The sequence below is a fragment of the Schistosoma mansoni genome, chromosome 4 (assembly GCF_000237925.1).
Source record: "Schistosoma mansoni strain Puerto Rico chromosome 4, complete genome".
Classification (NCBI taxonomy): Eukaryota; Metazoa; Platyhelminthes; class Trematoda; order Strigeidida; family Schistosomatidae; genus Schistosoma; species Schistosoma mansoni.
The window spans coordinates 1,443,903-1,461,289 of NC_031498.1; the positions used below are offsets into that span (position 1 = coordinate 1,443,903).

At 34.2% G+C, this 17,387-nt stretch overlaps 1 protein-coding gene across 1 annotated transcript in view; it reads right to left on the reverse strand.

Annotated features, from left to right (window-relative positions):
- Positions 1 to 3,377: 3,377 nt before the first annotated feature.
- Smp_172650 (hypothetical protein) overlaps positions 3,378 to 17,387 on the reverse strand; it is a gene marked incomplete at both ends in the record, with an annotated part of 48,970 nt that continues 34,960 nt past the window's right edge. The window contains 5 exons of the mRNA XM_018796506.1: positions 3,378 to 3,445; positions 5,193 to 5,582; positions 6,533 to 6,740; positions 8,356 to 8,462; positions 15,199 to 15,489. Of these exons, the coding sequence (XP_018651641.1) occupies positions 3,378 to 3,445; positions 5,193 to 5,582; positions 6,533 to 6,740; positions 8,356 to 8,462; positions 15,199 to 15,489 (1,064 nt within the window). The remainder of the gene's footprint in view (positions 3,446 to 5,192; positions 5,583 to 6,532; positions 6,741 to 8,355; positions 8,463 to 15,198; positions 15,490 to 17,387) is intronic.

The following is a 17,387-nucleotide window of genomic DNA, read 5'->3' on the forward strand; positions in this document are numbered from 1 at the left end:
CGTCAACTACTGTTTTCTTCAAGAATCTAAATTCATCATACAAACTCTGCCCACCTTAGTATCAAGCGGCAGCATTGGGGTCCTTGAATTATCGAGGATAAAATTATTGAAATAGAAAGACTTGTGGCACTGGAATGACTTCAAAACGATGACTGTTATAATGAATATAATATAGACAGTGATTTGTGTCGTACCAGTCCTGTCATCTATCCTCGTTAAAAAGTGAAGCATGAGCATTTTTTGGTATGTATATTCCATTCGCGAAAATGTATCACAGACAGAGTTGGACGGACAATAGTAACCTGCAACTTAGCCAAGATAGGTGAATCAAGAGTAGGTCAAAATTTTTACATTATGAACAGTGTAAAAACTGAAGTTAAGGATTCAGAGTTCATGTGATAAGCAGACGAAAGACTATCGACCCAGTGCGCATCTTAGTCATGAAATGTTTCTGGACTCCAGTCCATCCGAATACACTAAGTTCTAGTGAAAAGTGGTGACCAGTGGAGTTCAACCACGTCTGTTGTGAGATAACAACTCACTGAAGACAATTGGTGAATCGTTGCTCGAACTGAGTGGATTGGTTGAAGTTAGACAATAACACCGTTGGATGCCGGCTCAGTGGTCTATCGGTTAAGTGCTCTGGTGCGAGACTAGTAGGTCCTTGGTTCGAATCTCGCGAGGCGGGATCGTGGATGCACACTGCTGAAGAGTCCCATAATTGGACGAAACGGCCGTCCAGTGCTTCCAGGTCTTTCATGGTGGTCTTGCTTCGATTGACTCATTTCAACTATGAATTTGAAATCACCAAGTAGAAATCTTAATAATGAATATATATAGCTGAATATTATGTACATTAATTGTTGTAGTACACATTCATAAAAGTACGGGCAAAAAAGCCGGTCACCAGAAGAGCGACCATCAAAAGGTTTATATTAACAAACAGGAACATTGAATGAAAGAATAAAATGTTCAAGGGTTTGAAATTTACACAGTTTACTGTCTGTATATTTACCTTAACGACCAAAACACATTCATTGAAAAAAGTAATAGATGGCTTTTTAGAAATAATGTTTTCACCCTTTGATCTTTAAGGAACTGATCTCATTCTGCTAGATTCATGTAGATAACTTAGCTCTATTTACTGGAGACTTTGAAAAAAGGTAAAAGTTTGTCAATCACTTTAAACAATAATACAAGCATGTTCACAATGTGTTTCTCTCTCTTCAAATTCAGAGTATTTCTTTACGACCGATATTAGAACGTAAGATGAATAAATCAGTAGTGAGAAGATATAGAATACATTTGTTACATTAAAACCACCAAGATGTATAATACGAAGAGTTTTAAAAGTGTTACGTCTGGCCGTCTGAACGCTATATTCGCTTCCCTAAGCTAGTTCCGTACCACCGAGCTAGAACTATACACCGACTTGAAGACCAGAGAAAAGGCACAAAGTGTGAGGGAAGCACTTTACTACGACGTTCCTTTATGTACAGAAAATATAGGGATTTTACAGTAATTTAAGAGTCCTTGAGTTTTACCGAAAATTCTAGAATACTGCTAAACATAGTAGCAGTGCATTAATAAGCCCATCAGGATCTCCACATGTGACTTTCCCATTTTCGTTATTTTAGTAACATAACTTCACATAACTTCTAATTAATCGCTGATTGGTTGAAATGCTCCTTGATGACCCCTGAGCTTGTCATGTCGCTTGCGAGAAAAATGCAGGGTCATCCCAACAAAAAGCATTAAAGGAGAACTCGGAGATATTTTAAAAGTTGTGTTTGTTAATTTATTGATTTTGACCTCTTGTCTGCAAAAGTTTGAGTGAGGAAAGCATGTAATTGGATTGTTACGATCAACACAAAGAAATATATTATTACACCGTTTTACAAAAGCCAAGGACAATCATATTAGAAACGATGTCCACAGATAACAATGAATTTTAATTCACTGGTCCTAGTGTTTAGGCGTTCATCACCACCAGACCTGAAGTTCCTGGGTTGAATCCCAGGTGGAATCATGAAGACTCAGTGCTGAAAAGTCCAGTTCTGGAACATAAACAGCTGTTTAGTTTTCAATGATTCCTTAAGTGAGATTAGTCTGTAACGAGTACTATCTACAATCTAAATAAATCTTCGCAAAACCTCTTTTAAAGAGGAAAACATTTTAAGTTGCCACATAACTACCGAATACCTATGTAGCCGAATCGAAGTCAATAGGTCCTTAAAGTTCATCGACAGCAATTGCTCTATAAATGGAGAATAGAATACGTTAAATTAATTCCAGTCTTTGAAAAATCTATTTTTGCGACAGAGATTCAAAGTGGCAGTCTTTAATACAATTTGAAAAAGTGCCAGAGGAAACCCTGAAAATTGAATAAATAATCATTCGTCAGTTTCATTATCATATAAAATCTCATTAATATCCGTAGTTTACTGACCGATGGACGAATAAGTCATCAGTTACCATTTTTTTAATTTCTAAAGATCAATGCAGCTTATTTCTCGTATAATATATTCTGTGACCATAGAAAAAGAGATCTTCAATTCATAAACCTATTTTGCCAAACAATCGACGTCGTTTAAATTGGAAAGAATGAATTGGAAGCGATTCGTAAACTCCTCATTCGTCTATCAAAATAGTAAATTGCTTAAATCAAGAACTATATTAAAAAATAGTTACCAACAATACAAAAATATGTCAAATATAGTAGGAAAACGTTAGTAGTGAAACAACACCGAGGAGGAACTTTACAACAATGAACCAACCAGTCACAGGCACGTTAAATGTAAGTAAACTAAATAAAGGAGGATGACAGTCTTAATGAATAGAACAAATTTTATTGATGGGATGGATTTAGTAATGAATGATCCACTGAAGTTCTAAAATCACAACTATGATATGACAATAAAGATAAACAAAATAGGGGGGCAAAGATAAAAACAAATTAAGGCGGAAGTATAGTGAAAAGGGAATGATTGTAACAACCATTCATTGATTAAACACAGCTCATAGTGAGCCAATCCCCTCTCAGTTCACATAAAACCAATAAAAATTTGCTTGATCCCATTTTATCAGCAATGGCCATGTGACAGATAGATATATATGTCATTATGACGATTTGCAAACTTTAGTCTTTGTATTTCATTTACCTTATTTAATCTTTCCTTCATCATTTTGGTTTGTTTCAACAAAAGTGGGATAAGTCATCTTAGAAATGAACAGATGTAACACCATGTGTGAATCAAATCAATCAAGGAAGAAATAAAACAAAATAAACGACAACATAAACCTACCAGATGAACTATCATGTGCACTAAATGTTTCGTGTTTTTTAACTATATTTATTTGAGGTCGTTTGCTACCATCTACATCTGAGGCACTTCTGGATAAATTGGAAGACGGTCCACTGAGGAGAGCGAAAGACAAACGATAAACTGAAAGATTTCAAAAAAAATGATAATAAACAAGTAGCGGCCAAAAAATATATGAACTTCAAAGAAATGGACGCTTAAAACAAAATCTATGGTGATGTTACAGAAAAAACATTTACATAGAGACAATATAAGTAACGTTGTGCTTTGATTTTACAGGCCGAAGAGAATTGATAAAATTCCCAATATTCAATAAGCGAGTACTTTAAGTGTATGAGTGGTAGTTATTAGTGAGTTCATACGTTTCACTTCTTTTTGTCTTTTCTATCCAAATTAATGGGATTGGATGAACCGATATAGTCATCAAATACTTTGAAATAAAATCCTTAGCGAAAATCACGGTCTGATATACCGAACGCAGCTATTAAATGAACGCAGAAATAGGTGAAAGTGTAGTGAACGAGAACACGAATGAGGACAATCGAATGTCTCAAGCTTAACTGTTCCTTCTGCAAATATCAGTCCGTCTTCTCTGATTTCATTATTCATGCATTTTCATACCCGTCGCACTTCATTCCTATTCGTTCCTTATCGATCTTCTTGCAAAATACATTCTATGTCTGACAATCACCACATACTACTTATGTGGATATAAGCAGACCACACCACAAAAGTACTAGATGTAATACATTTCTTGGAAAATGAATATTGAGAATAACTTCGACTGTTATATGCCCTCACAGGTTGATGAATTCTTTACGACTACCCTACTAGATTATCTTTACTTATTCACCATACAGTTCACCTACATACTTTGTTTTCAACCGCAAAAAATATGCATATTATCAGAAAAACTAAATGAAAGATTGGAACTACATTTTCATTGATCAAATCAAAATAAATTATTCTGAAAACAATTTCAAAATATGATTTTAGTGGATTAAATTAAGTATACCGTCAGTTTAAACTTTTTATAAAGCTTTTCAGAGTTGAGATCATGAGTCTATTCAAGCTAGACCACCATCGATAACCTGGAAGCAGTGGACGGCCGTTTCGTTCTATTATGGAACTCCCCAGCAGTGCGCATTCACGACCTCGACTCGCGAGATTCGAACCCAGTACCTACCAGTCTCGCGCCAGAGCACTTAACCGATAATGCTATTCAAAAATATAATTATTTGAAAATTTAGAGAAATACAGTAACTATGGTATTGAAGATGAACAGAAGTTTGAGAAAATGGTCAGTTCTTAGGTCACAAACTAACATCAACTAGACAACTGGCAAAAACTATGAAACATACAGAACATCTAATTGTTATTCCAGTGCAAGAAACCTGTCAACAGTATGCATCCACTACTTTACTCTAAAGATGAAAAAACTCAGAATTTTATAAGTGTACATAAGAAGTTTATTTATTGGACCCTTACAACATAGAACACTAGGAATTAAATAACATTGAGATTATGAAATGATCAGTGTTACACCACCATGATATTGAGTAGCCATCATAAATTGTCTTTGGTGGGTAACTGCCTCACAACCAACACGAATGAACTTCAATGGTCCCAGCTGCTTACTAGAAATTCGGGAATTTCCCATTGATGATTTTCACTAGTGTCCACATGATATTTGTCAGTGTAGGGTTATGGAGATTGTTGAGTTTTATTGAAATTATGATAGTAAAATATTGATCGATTCATGATTTCAATGAAACCTAAAGAATTCCAAACTGTTATAAACAGTAACTTAGTTTTTCCGTGTGTGAAACATAAATCAAAATGAACAACACTTCATTAAAACAAACTTACAGTGTTCATGAAATAAGTCAAAAAGTTGATCTAAATCATTATACGTATCAAGATTTGAAATAAACGTATGTAACTTGAGCATATCCATGGTAGTGATTTGTTGAGCATTATTATTATTATTACTATTTGGTGTACTAGGAGGTGATGTTACATCTACTTTAATAGTTGCACGATTGGAATTATTTTGTGTTAATGCAGGTAGTGATTCTGATTTAGATGTTGACATTTCCATTTCAGCTAGACGTTCACTAATTAATACAGATGAAATGAATTCCCAAATTTTCCAGAATGTAAGACGTTTATCATTTAATTGGTATAGTAATTCAAGAATACCTTCTGTCCGTTTTTGTTTTTCGGCAATTTCATCACGAGCTTTAGAGAACTCTTCAGCTAGAGGTAAAAAAACAAAACAAATAAACATGATATTCTTCAAATTTTGACATGTACACGGTTATTTATTATCGTAAAGGTAAGATAGCCGTTTCCCAACCAAAAGACAGATATACTAATCACCATTTCACTCCGTTTTAGTTCACGGATGTTAAAGATGGCATTTAAAAATATTTGTAGATTAATTTTATGTGATCAAAGATGCCTTCAAAGCGTTATTCGTGTATATTAGGACCACAGGTTGGGTAATCATACGATTGGACGCAAAGTACTAGATAAAGACGAGTAGTCGATTGATAAAGTAGTGAATCTAAATTGCCTGATGTGTCCAGCCACTGAATAGGTAATGGCTAGTGCAGATATATGTTTGGAGAAAGTTAAGGGAAGCAAAACGAAACGTTATATTATTCCATCAAGTATAGACTCCTGGGCTGTAATGTGTACGTAGGCGCAAACTACCTGGCTGACGTAGACGATAAAACGGAAATCGACGGTTAGAGACGTTGAGTCAAATGACTAAGAATCGGTTGAAATGCCACAGATGCATTTTCTTGGTCTTATATTTTTCGTCTAGAGAAATCCTATAGTAGTGATAGTAACGGTATCAGAGATTTTGTTTCAGCTTGATGAATAAGTGTTTTTTTCTTGCAATGAACAAATTAAAATGTGAATCCAACAACAATCTGACTGGATTTCTTGTATAAAAAAAGGAATCGTAAGATAAGGAATGTAGCACTGAACAGTTCCAAAAAAATTTTTGTCTAATCCGTCTAAACATCAAAAACAGCTTTAAAAATAGATAGTACAAAGGGATTGTAGCGCTTAGTCAGAGATATGAATGATGACTTCTTCAATAAATTTTGTCATGATGCAGGTTCAATTAGTCTTTACCAACAATACTTACACAAACGAAACAGTAAGGCAAAAGAAACTAGTTATACTATACTTACATAAGCTTTCAAAAGTATCCATGTGCTCTCGCCATTGAGCAAAACCATCATTGAAAATAGTTTCCCATCTTGCTAACTCATCTACAGTTGCACAACGGAATAACGTTAAGGCGGTGGTGGAATGTAAAAGAATGTAAAATCCGAAACTGGCTTTCTCCCCTGACTTTCTAAAATATCCATAATGTTTACCCCACCAAAGAATAGGAGGCTTGAGAAGTAAGCAAAAAAACGCGTCAATTATTTTGAAACGGCTAGTGAGATGCAAAAATCTTGAGATGAATACAGAAAAATCAAACGATGCTCAATGCCAAATGATAAATTGGACAGATGTTTGTCAGATATTGGATTATTCATATAAACACCAACTGTATGTGTCATTATCTGGATTAATCAAGTCACCTATAAATATATAACTCTTATAAGCTTACTTATTTGACCAGTTAGCAAATTAAATACCGATTCAGACTTGTATTCTTCCTGAATATGATAGAATTATTCAAGTGTTAGGTGTGTAGATGGGAGGTGCTTCGGCCCACCATACCACCATAGACTCTGGTAATAGGGGGAAGTAAGTGAATTAGAGAAAAAAAAACCAACTAACGTCAATATCATCAGAATATTCTTATTTTGCAGCAGTATTAATAGAGGTTCAGGGAAACAGCTGGAAATAATTGAAAATATTAAGGTTTCAATAACTTTTGGATGTATGATCTACAATCCCCCATATGACTCCGATATTTGTACAGGCATCGTAAGTCGATAACCACGAGACTTTACGATAACACTGAGAAAAATCCCTAGTGAATGTCACCGCCTTACTAACTTGAAGTTTAATACCAAAGTAATCGAATGTTTAAGTTCTGTATCCAGAGTTTATCTTTTTGTTTCAATGTGCATATACGAATTATTTGATAGTTTAGTGTATTTATAATCGTAAAGCTCCTATGAGTCATCGGTAGCGTATGTAGCACGGAATAGTTCCTACAAAAAATGAATGTATCTACAGTTTGTAAAGTAAATGGGTATAAAGCAGGGCTCTGAAGACTTTCCTGATCTTAATCTTGAAAACTCACTTCAAACTGTATGCTCAATATGTAATTAGGATTCATTTGAATACTGAATCTGATATCAGCATGATTTCCTAATTAAAGCTTGGTCAGCAACGTATTTATGCTAAAAATGGTTGTAATCAAAATATTTCTGGCAGTTAACTTAATGATAATGAATTTATTTTCTGTAATTCGATTTGATGGCCTATTTATTCAATGTAAGGCGTATGCAAGTAAAAAAAAAGCAGAAATGAGAAAAAAGTTGTTTGATACAACCTGTTACTTTATTCGTTTTTAATAAATAATAATAGTCAATGAATGATGGGTAGACTATTACTATACCATTTACCATTCTTGAGTTATCCCTAGTCCATTAATTACTGTTCCCCCCATTCACAGCCACAATTGGCCGAATCTTGTACAAAGGTTATCTCCTATTTTATGTTACGATGTGGTCAGTTTGATTGGTATATAAACCCAGTATGTTTGAGAATAATGATTCATATTGCAGAGGCTGTTATTGGTGGTCTGAACTTAACTGGCTGGGCGAGGCAGATAGTAGAACTGATAAGTACTCAAGACTGCTCATATGGCTTTTGTGTATCATTGCTGTGATCAATAATTCACTCCTCTCTGATTGGCAGGAAAAGTCACCTCATATACTAAACAGGGCACGCACTCAATTGATATAACATTATTAAGTAAATCGTAATGAATTTATAATAAACGATTACTGTTACGAAAAGAAAAAAACAAACAAACGAATTAACTAACCATTTCTGTCCCACGAAATAACTGGTATCGATTTGAGTCCGGTATTTTTTGTAGCATAAAGAAGCAACTTTTTAACGCTACACCTTCTACTTCATATGATGTACTCGCTATCATAGAGAAAGACAGAAAATACATTGTAGATGGTAGGGTATCACACATTAATAATGGATGAAAAAATGTAAGTAATATTAAACGACAAAACACAAAAATAAATGAAGAAAGAAGCCAAAACAAAAACAGAAAAACGATTTATATTTGATTGATCAATAAATATAGTAGTGATTAATGTCATAATATTCAATTAATTCTTTTTAGTAAATTATGTTGAGGTGTTAGGTGATTGGAAGTAGCCGGTGTTTAACCCTGGATCTAAGTTGTTTGCTAGTTGATAATCATCAGTAGGGTATAACCTCAGTGTTAAGAGAACTGACACTATCTATAGGAATCAAACTAGGACTGTCGAAGGAATAACGCAGAGTTAATGTTTCAAACTGTAAGGTGGATGACATTGGCTGAACTTCCATAAGTAGGAATAGTTCTTTTTGAGATCGGAGAAATAGCTTGCATACGAGTGGTAATCTGACATCCGAAAAAATTATTGGAATAGAAAAAACAGTATAACCAATAAACAACTACAATAAAACACATTTGTAGTACTCCATTTTGCAAATAAACAGATCACCGTTTTTTAAGTAGCAAGGACTGATGTCATAACCTATACTATATTTCTGAAATATCTTAATGGATTTTTAGCAAGTAATACCTTTCTTGTATAGGAGATAACTGTCTTCTATATTTAACCAACTGACTGAACATCGTTATTTATTGACAAGGTTTATTGAATAGAAGGTAATATATAACTCGCTTTAGGATCCATTACACATAGACTTATTCAATACAATAAATAAGAATTTTCGATATTGTAATCTGTCACATGTCCCTACCGTTCTTGTATGGCCAATTGTTGAGAGAGATGAAATAAGTTGACATGTATATATCATTGAGAGAATGCATCGTCGTGACAAGAACTGGAATTTAGGACTATTGGGGACTGATCAGATACATGAACCGAACACAACCCAATGCTGATGTTTATTTTGGCATTAAGACCAAACATAATCATTAAAGTCCCGACTGTTGCTGCTATCTTGACGAAGTGATCATGTTGCTACTGTGATGAACCAATCGAGCTATATTGGCTGGAACAATAGTTCCTCAAGGTTCTACCATACCAGACAGGTCGGTTTAAGAGCGGTAAGACTAAAAGCAGCAAACGCAAGGTCTGAAGGCGAAGTCGTACTTTTGACTGTACAGAAGTGTGATGGCAATAAGGTGCTTCCTTCGGACAACCAGCATGACAGCGATGCTGCTCTCTCATAAGGAAGGGTTAAGTTAGAAAAGGCGAACCCTAAAAATGCAAACCTAGCCTTATCACACAGATTTCCATCTCCGGCGGTAAGGTCCCAACAAGTACGGAGCTAACACGAAAATTGCTCAGAAAAATGTTGTGTGTAGCCGGCTTCAAAAAGTTTTCCCTTGAGTACTTCAGTCACGCTCTCAACCCAATAATACCAACCCTAACCCAATCTTCCTTTCAGATAACCCTAGAAGAACCCCTCCACAGTTTGGGAACCCAGGAAGTGAAAACCTCTCTCATACCTCTAACAGCACTGAAGACTGACTGCACAATTGAAGATGTTTGTATCATTATAGGTATTAGACTTTGAATTATATAACTGTTGATATTCAAGAATTAATGTGTTAAAGTATACTCGACCAACACAATTGTATACACTGTATGTAACAGTGATACTCCAGAAATATGAGACTTGATGTTAAATTAATACATTAATATGAATGTGGGTTGTACGAACTGTGATTAAAAAAAAGGAAAGTCATTAAACAGTTGGAAGAAAATAAAACAGTTTTCTTTTCCTTTTAGATAATAAAACCTACTTAGTTATGTAAATTTAATTTGATAATATTGTAAAGCCTTACACTATCCATTGTTTTATCTAAGAATCAAAACAAACAGACATTCCGAAATAGAAAACACAAAAGACTTCAAAGGAGAAATGGAAAGACGTGATCATCAATACAGAGAAAAACTAGTCCAATGATAACAAAATTGTTACTTTAATGGTTATAAGTGTATCATCCAATAAGTAATTATTACTGGGTGGTAACAAACAGAGAGAATATCAATCTTATAAAGAGTAATAATTGAGAAGATACGAAATCATTCACTCACTCTCTCCCTCAATAAAATTTTCGTGTAAAAGAAATCATTGTGTCTGTTTTGGTTTGGTTACAAACAAACATAAAACCTTGCAAACAAAACAGACTACCTTATAAATAACATGGAACAACTCATTTGTAGTTAAATGAAACATTCTTCACTAGATGAAGTAGACCTTATTGATGAATATCAACTGGCACCACGAAACCTAGGTGGTACAGATTTTCCAGGCGACAATCTCGAGCCACCTTACATCGTAATATTTTTTAAAAAAAATTGGGAATCGTGTAAATGATATTCATAGTTATTAAAAATTAGCTATTACTGACATATATAAGAGTTCTATTTTATCAAAATAGTTTTAGTAATAAAGTATGTTAACAAGAGGATTTTCAATTAAGTGAAAAGTATGATTGAAGAATGATAGTTATCTAGTATTTGAGAAAAAAACTTTCCTACGTTAAAGTGAGAGTCAATTCTTCAAATCGTTTTACGAACATTTTGTTCAGTTCGATTACATTTATTTCTAGTATCTATCTAAACGCCCTGGTACGACCGAGGGTGGGGAGAGTTAGTTCTCCCCCTTCAAATGTTTTCACTTGGATACGCGCGTACAACCACTGTCAAGGCACTCCTACTTACCGCCTTCTAGCGGTGAGGTCGTTGTCTACGGAATTGAGAGGACGAGAAGCGTATGTCCGGCGCTGTAATCAGGTTGATGGATATGGAGGATCCATCCAGTGGAGTCCAAAAACCCTGGTTTCTAATCAAAGGTGCACACGGGATCGAGGACCCTGATAGAACAAATGGCGAATGAACCTAAAGTTGGTCACCAGCTACCATGGGACTGCATCTTCTTACGTTGCTCCACTAACTTGTGGATTAGACCTTTAAAACTAAGTCTCGGGGAGTGGCTAGGTAAGAAAACCACTTGCTTTGGTTTAAGCACCTGGAAAGTATTCCAGCCCTTTCACAAATCGAATCGTGTGGCACATATGTATTCGGTGCCTCCTAGTGCCAATGTTTGTGTTTGAATAGATAAATAAATGAATAGAAATCTAAGAGAACTACTTAATCTTGTCAATTTTGTATTCTAGTCACTGTAAGTTTATGATTATTCGATTTGAGCGTCAATAATCACTGTGAATATACATTTACTGATTCCACTCATTAACGACGTACAGATTAGTGTATTCGGCTACGAGTTACACTCTAATTGTGATGATAACTAGTAGTGTTATTAGGTTGGTTAAACCACCGAATTAGATAGAAGTAGGTTTGAGACATGAAACTTAGTTCCCCTTATTACCAAAAAAGCATATATAGTGAATTAGGTAACATTTCACGTCGCTAAACATTACATCACATTCATTAAACTTATATTTGGTTTGAAATGATTTCTGGAAAAAAAGTTGATCGCAATCAAATTCCACTTGGAAGTTATTCATCTGCTATCTCAGAAAGTCAAAATAGCAGAGTGTTGTTACAAGTATACAGGATTTTGAATAGCTAGTGATTTTGGAAACTTATAAAGGCAAAAAATCATTTTGAATAAGTATCAAGATCACATTTACGGTTCAAGATTATATTGTATTGGTAACAACGGATGATTAGTATTTGCAGTCAGTGTTAAACTACTTACAAGTAGTACAATAAATGATGTGTTTTTCAAGTGCAACATACATACGATTACTAGGAATAAATACAACATGGAATTACATATTTTTAAAAGGTCACAGTGCATGTGTGAAGGTTAGAGAAAAGCATTCGTTGAAAATATGGTAAAATTACATAGAATCAACTTAACATTAATTTATCGGGTTTCATTTAATGCCCTACGATTCATTAAAGAAAATGACCGTTCATTATATCAGTGATGAAATATGAACTACATCAATACTTCGTAAACTATTATGTATGATGGGTCATACGGCCGTAAAGTTGGTGTATTTTATTACGGAGTATTGACTATCAATCAATGAATGTGAAATTCAGGGTTCATTTGAAAGTCTTGTTGAACGAGAGAAACCGTGCACAAACATATACACTAAAGACGGTTTTATACAAAGCATCTTTCAATGCAATTGGTTGAAATAAAAGTCAATTTAGAACTTAAGTAATATGAAATACATTAGTTACGCAATAACATTTTGTGTTTTGCAACCTTTAGACCATCAGATAAGATTTCAGTGTTTCATATTCCAAAATTTAATGAATCCACGATACTGCACATTTGTAATCTGTTACCATAGATGATTGGTATTGATCAATTAAGACCATTAACGCCACACAATAATCGCATTCAAATCCTTCCTACACCTCCTAACAACTCTCTTATCTCCAAGACTAACTCTTCTCACGTCCCTTTATTACCTCGCACCGCTAGGGCAAACAATTCGAGTACACAGAACGTTACTCCTGGTCTCCTAAAACAACATAATATTCGCTACTCCTCAATGATCAATCAATGTAAATATTCCATCATTTGTAGCCCGAATAGTAAATTTTTAGATTGCGAATTGGGTGACGCTGGTTTACATTGGCTAGAGAATTGAAGAATCTAAGTGTCTTACCGATGAACGCCAGAGAGTGGAAAACCAAATAACTCACATCTTAATATAGTGCAAGGGAATTAACTCGAGTCTGGGAAATGAATATTGTCTAATCTGAATGAAAGGGAAATTGTTAAACATTGCACTTTTGTTGGAACTCTGAAAAAAGGACAGAAAACCCTAACAAATTCGCTTTCTTGGCTCAACTGCTTACCCACGCGTAACAATTACAAAGAAGTGTGTTCTCGATTTGTCAGTGTATTTAGTTAATTAGGTAATTATAAACAAGATCTATTTGCTAAATAAATTACGCGTTTTTTTCTATTCTAATTTGATCTGATTAATAATTTGCACCTCAGACAAAGTTTTAACACATTTTTGACTTAAATGCAATGTAAATGCCGCGTTTTGCTATCGTCCAAATGTATTACAGATAAATAAACGATTCCAATATGCATGCCTGAACAGATAATTGGGTGAGAAAATCAAGAGCGTGTAGGAGGCTAATGATAGGTAGTAACTTATTTGAGTGTATCGATTACTTCATTTATCTTGTTAGTCTCATCAGCTCTAATAGATTGGTGTCTGATGAACTTTCGGCACGAATTCGGAAAAGTCTATTAGCTGTTGTCAACTTGTATCACTTGTGGCGTAGGTGAGATACCCGTCTGCCAACCAAAAGCTAAGTTCACTGCATAGCGATTCTGAGGTTTGACTGGAAGTACTACGTAAAGACCATAAATCAATTGATGAGGTAGTGAATTTCGGTCACCTGAGATGGTTAGGACATTGTATTATGTATGCCCAACCGATTACCTTGACGCACTATGATGGTTAGTGTAGGAATAAGTTGGGACAAAGCGAATGGGGCAAACCAAAACGTGGCACCAGTCCCCATGATGTCACTGGTAATTGGAGTGAGTCATATTAATATTATGTAGACTACCTGGTTGAAGTCCGCATGATCATCATAACCAGTGGTTAAAGACTTTGGTGATATGGCTGAAAATCAATTGCAATGGTGAATGCACCTTTTTTCTTTCCCCAGTTTTAAAATACCTTATGGATGACTTTATTCTTATATCATTAATTCATACTTTTCTCTCGAAATTTATTTTCAATGCTTAAACGATTGCATTATCATTTATACAGTTACTAGCTTTACTACTTTCGGATGTGTAAAGTTCTATTTTGTGTATGGCTAATTTACTGACCAGTGGGAGGGGAAAGGAGTTACATAGACTAGTTTCTGTAAAATCGCAAATTATCTACACGATTCGATTACGATTAAGACGAGCAAAGTATATATGACGGGTTACTGTTCAATGGCCAGTGAATACAAATAAAAATATTGATAAAGTGCCCAATCAATAATATGAGGATACAGTTGTACTTTGTCAAGGTATTACGACACAGATAGCACATTACCTGACTATGGAGAAGATTGAGTGGAAAGTTATTATATTTTAAGTACTTAAACTTGCAGAGCTACTTAACATGAGATAACGTTTAGAGAGTAAAGTACACAGAATATATACACAAATTACCTATGACGACTTAAGTACCTTTTATTGTAATTATGGTCGAACTTTGGTATGAGCTTGGCCTATGTGCATAGAAAATATCAGACAATGAAAAAAGTAATCTACGCATTTGAAGTGCAGTGGTATCCTGGGTGATTGAAGTATGATTACAGTAGATGTTTGAGTGTTGAATTCTCTTCCGCACTGAAGATTGTGCAGACCACAACGTATTATTGCTAAAGGCCGAGATGCTAGTTTATGGTCGGTATAACCGACGCGTGATAGAAAAATTTTATAGGGATTTAGCACGTGATATCGATTAGTTTCTAGATACACAATAAACAGCATTACGATGAACACTTGAGAATATAATATACGAGCTATTTCACTTGCATTGGATCAGTTATGATCAGAAAATCAAGTCGCAGAAACATCATACTGAATCATGTACAAATCAATTAGCTAAACGATAATAATAGATAAATAAATAAATAAGTAAATAATACAGTACTAGCTACCAAATACTCACACTGTAGTCCACAACCAGAAACCAGTGGATTAGCATATAATCGTCCATGATTAATTAACTTTGCATTGGGTGATTTCAATTCATTAAGTAATCGAAGTTCATCCGATGAAATATTACTTGATAATGACATCATTGTTGTACCAGTAGTACTATCGGATACATCTAAGAGCATAGCGAATTCTCTCAATTTTCCAGTATATTCAAATTCTGTCAAGATAGTTTCAGAAGATTTTATTATTGATTTGACTGCTTTGCGAGAAATTTCTAGATTTGCAACTTCTTCATCATCATCTTGACGTTGTTAAAAAAGGGAATTACGATTGTAAAGAAGAAATAAAGAAAAAAAACATGAAATGGAACCATGAGTACTAAGAATAAAAACTATACAATATGTACTTTGCTATTTAGAATATGAAAGAATTAGTCTATTCTCATTAGTTATGCTACATATTACCAGTTGATCAATCATTTTTGACACATATGCAATCCTGAGTAGATTGTTTTGTTGTTGTCATTTAGTCACATGTTTTAAGTAAAGTTAGATTAATGTATGCCTATTTCATTCTATTTGAGATTGATCAAAAAAATTTACCAGTCAAATAAATGTTGATACTTAACATGAAGATGCTGACCAAGTACCTTAGGCTTCAGACTCCTAATGTTTTAGTCTACTGAGCTAGTAAGTTCACATAGCAACTAGCTTTTGTACCGTCATTTATATGCGAGTAAATAGCTTTATTAAAATATCCAAATTTCTGCTGCATGATAAGTCAAAGCACTTGAGTTAAATTTTATACAAAGAGAACAAAGAACATAATGGAAGAGAGTGAATTCATCTCATAGTTTCATGTAATATAATTTTTTTCACACATACACACACTGATTGGTTTTGCTGTTGAAAAATAGCAATATATACCTTCGATATTCGTACAAGCCCAATGGATAGGTGAGAGGATTAAGTAACAGAGCGAGAGAAAGAAAGAGTGACATGATGTAACCAAATACATAAACTGTTATGATGACGATGGACAAAATGATGAATGTAATATTAACTACCAAAAAACCAAACAGTGAAGTTATAACAACAACAGTAATAATAATAATAATCCTAAAAATAATAGTTGAAGGGGACACGAGAAAGTGGAGGTAGTTGTATGACTAAATTGATAAAGGGTCAAACATTTTATGTTAAAACAATGAAGTAATAATAACTACACATTAGAAGTGACTAATTGACTAGATTGAACAGTGAAAATACTATTGCGATGAAACAAAGATAAATTCAAACAAATAAGATAAAAATAAAAACATTTGGCTTGGAAACGAGAGGGAAAAGAAAGGGGGGAAGGGAAGACTAACACTGAATTAGTCATAATGACAGCGTCAGTAAACATAGACTAAGATTAAAACTTTCGGTAGCGATTGCTTCTGTGTATTGTGGAAATATGTGATTATTCTATCGATTTATTATCCGAAATACAGAAATAGAATTAAGTGGACGACCCGTGTCCCGAATATGTCTTCCTATGATATTTTTAAGTAGTTTGGAGCTATTCGAGATCATATTCATAGACATCTATTTCAAGATAATTTTAGATATTACTATCTTTGGTTTTTTAACGTAAGTATCATGAAGCAGAGACTCGGTGACGACTGAAAAATAACATCAAACGATCTAACTTCATTAGATCAAAATAGAGTATTAGGTGGATGATCAGAGTTAAACTTAGGTAACTACTAAATAAATAATTTAGATCAAAGTATCAAAACTGTTTTGGAGTACATTAAATAGGAATAATATATTTGTATATGTTTTGGAGTACATTGAAAATTGGATTTCGGTAAGAAAAAAAGGCTTAGTTTACACTAATGATAATGGATATTCATTCATTTTTTATTACCGATTACAAAGTTTTAAGAAGGATATAGTAGCAAAATCCGATTTAAAACCTCCATGTGGCGCTGGTGGGTAGTTAGGGTAAACTTGTTAACTAACCGAAATGAAAATTACGAAGATTCCACGTAGGGGAGTAGTGAATTAGTAATTTTAAACCAGTAGTATGTACATGGGCTTCAGGATCCTGAAAGAACGAATAGAATACGAACCTATTTAAGGTCACTAGCAACCATGAGCGAACAGCTTAAGTCGCTGGATTCATTTTTAGATTGAACCTTTGGGTCAGATGCTC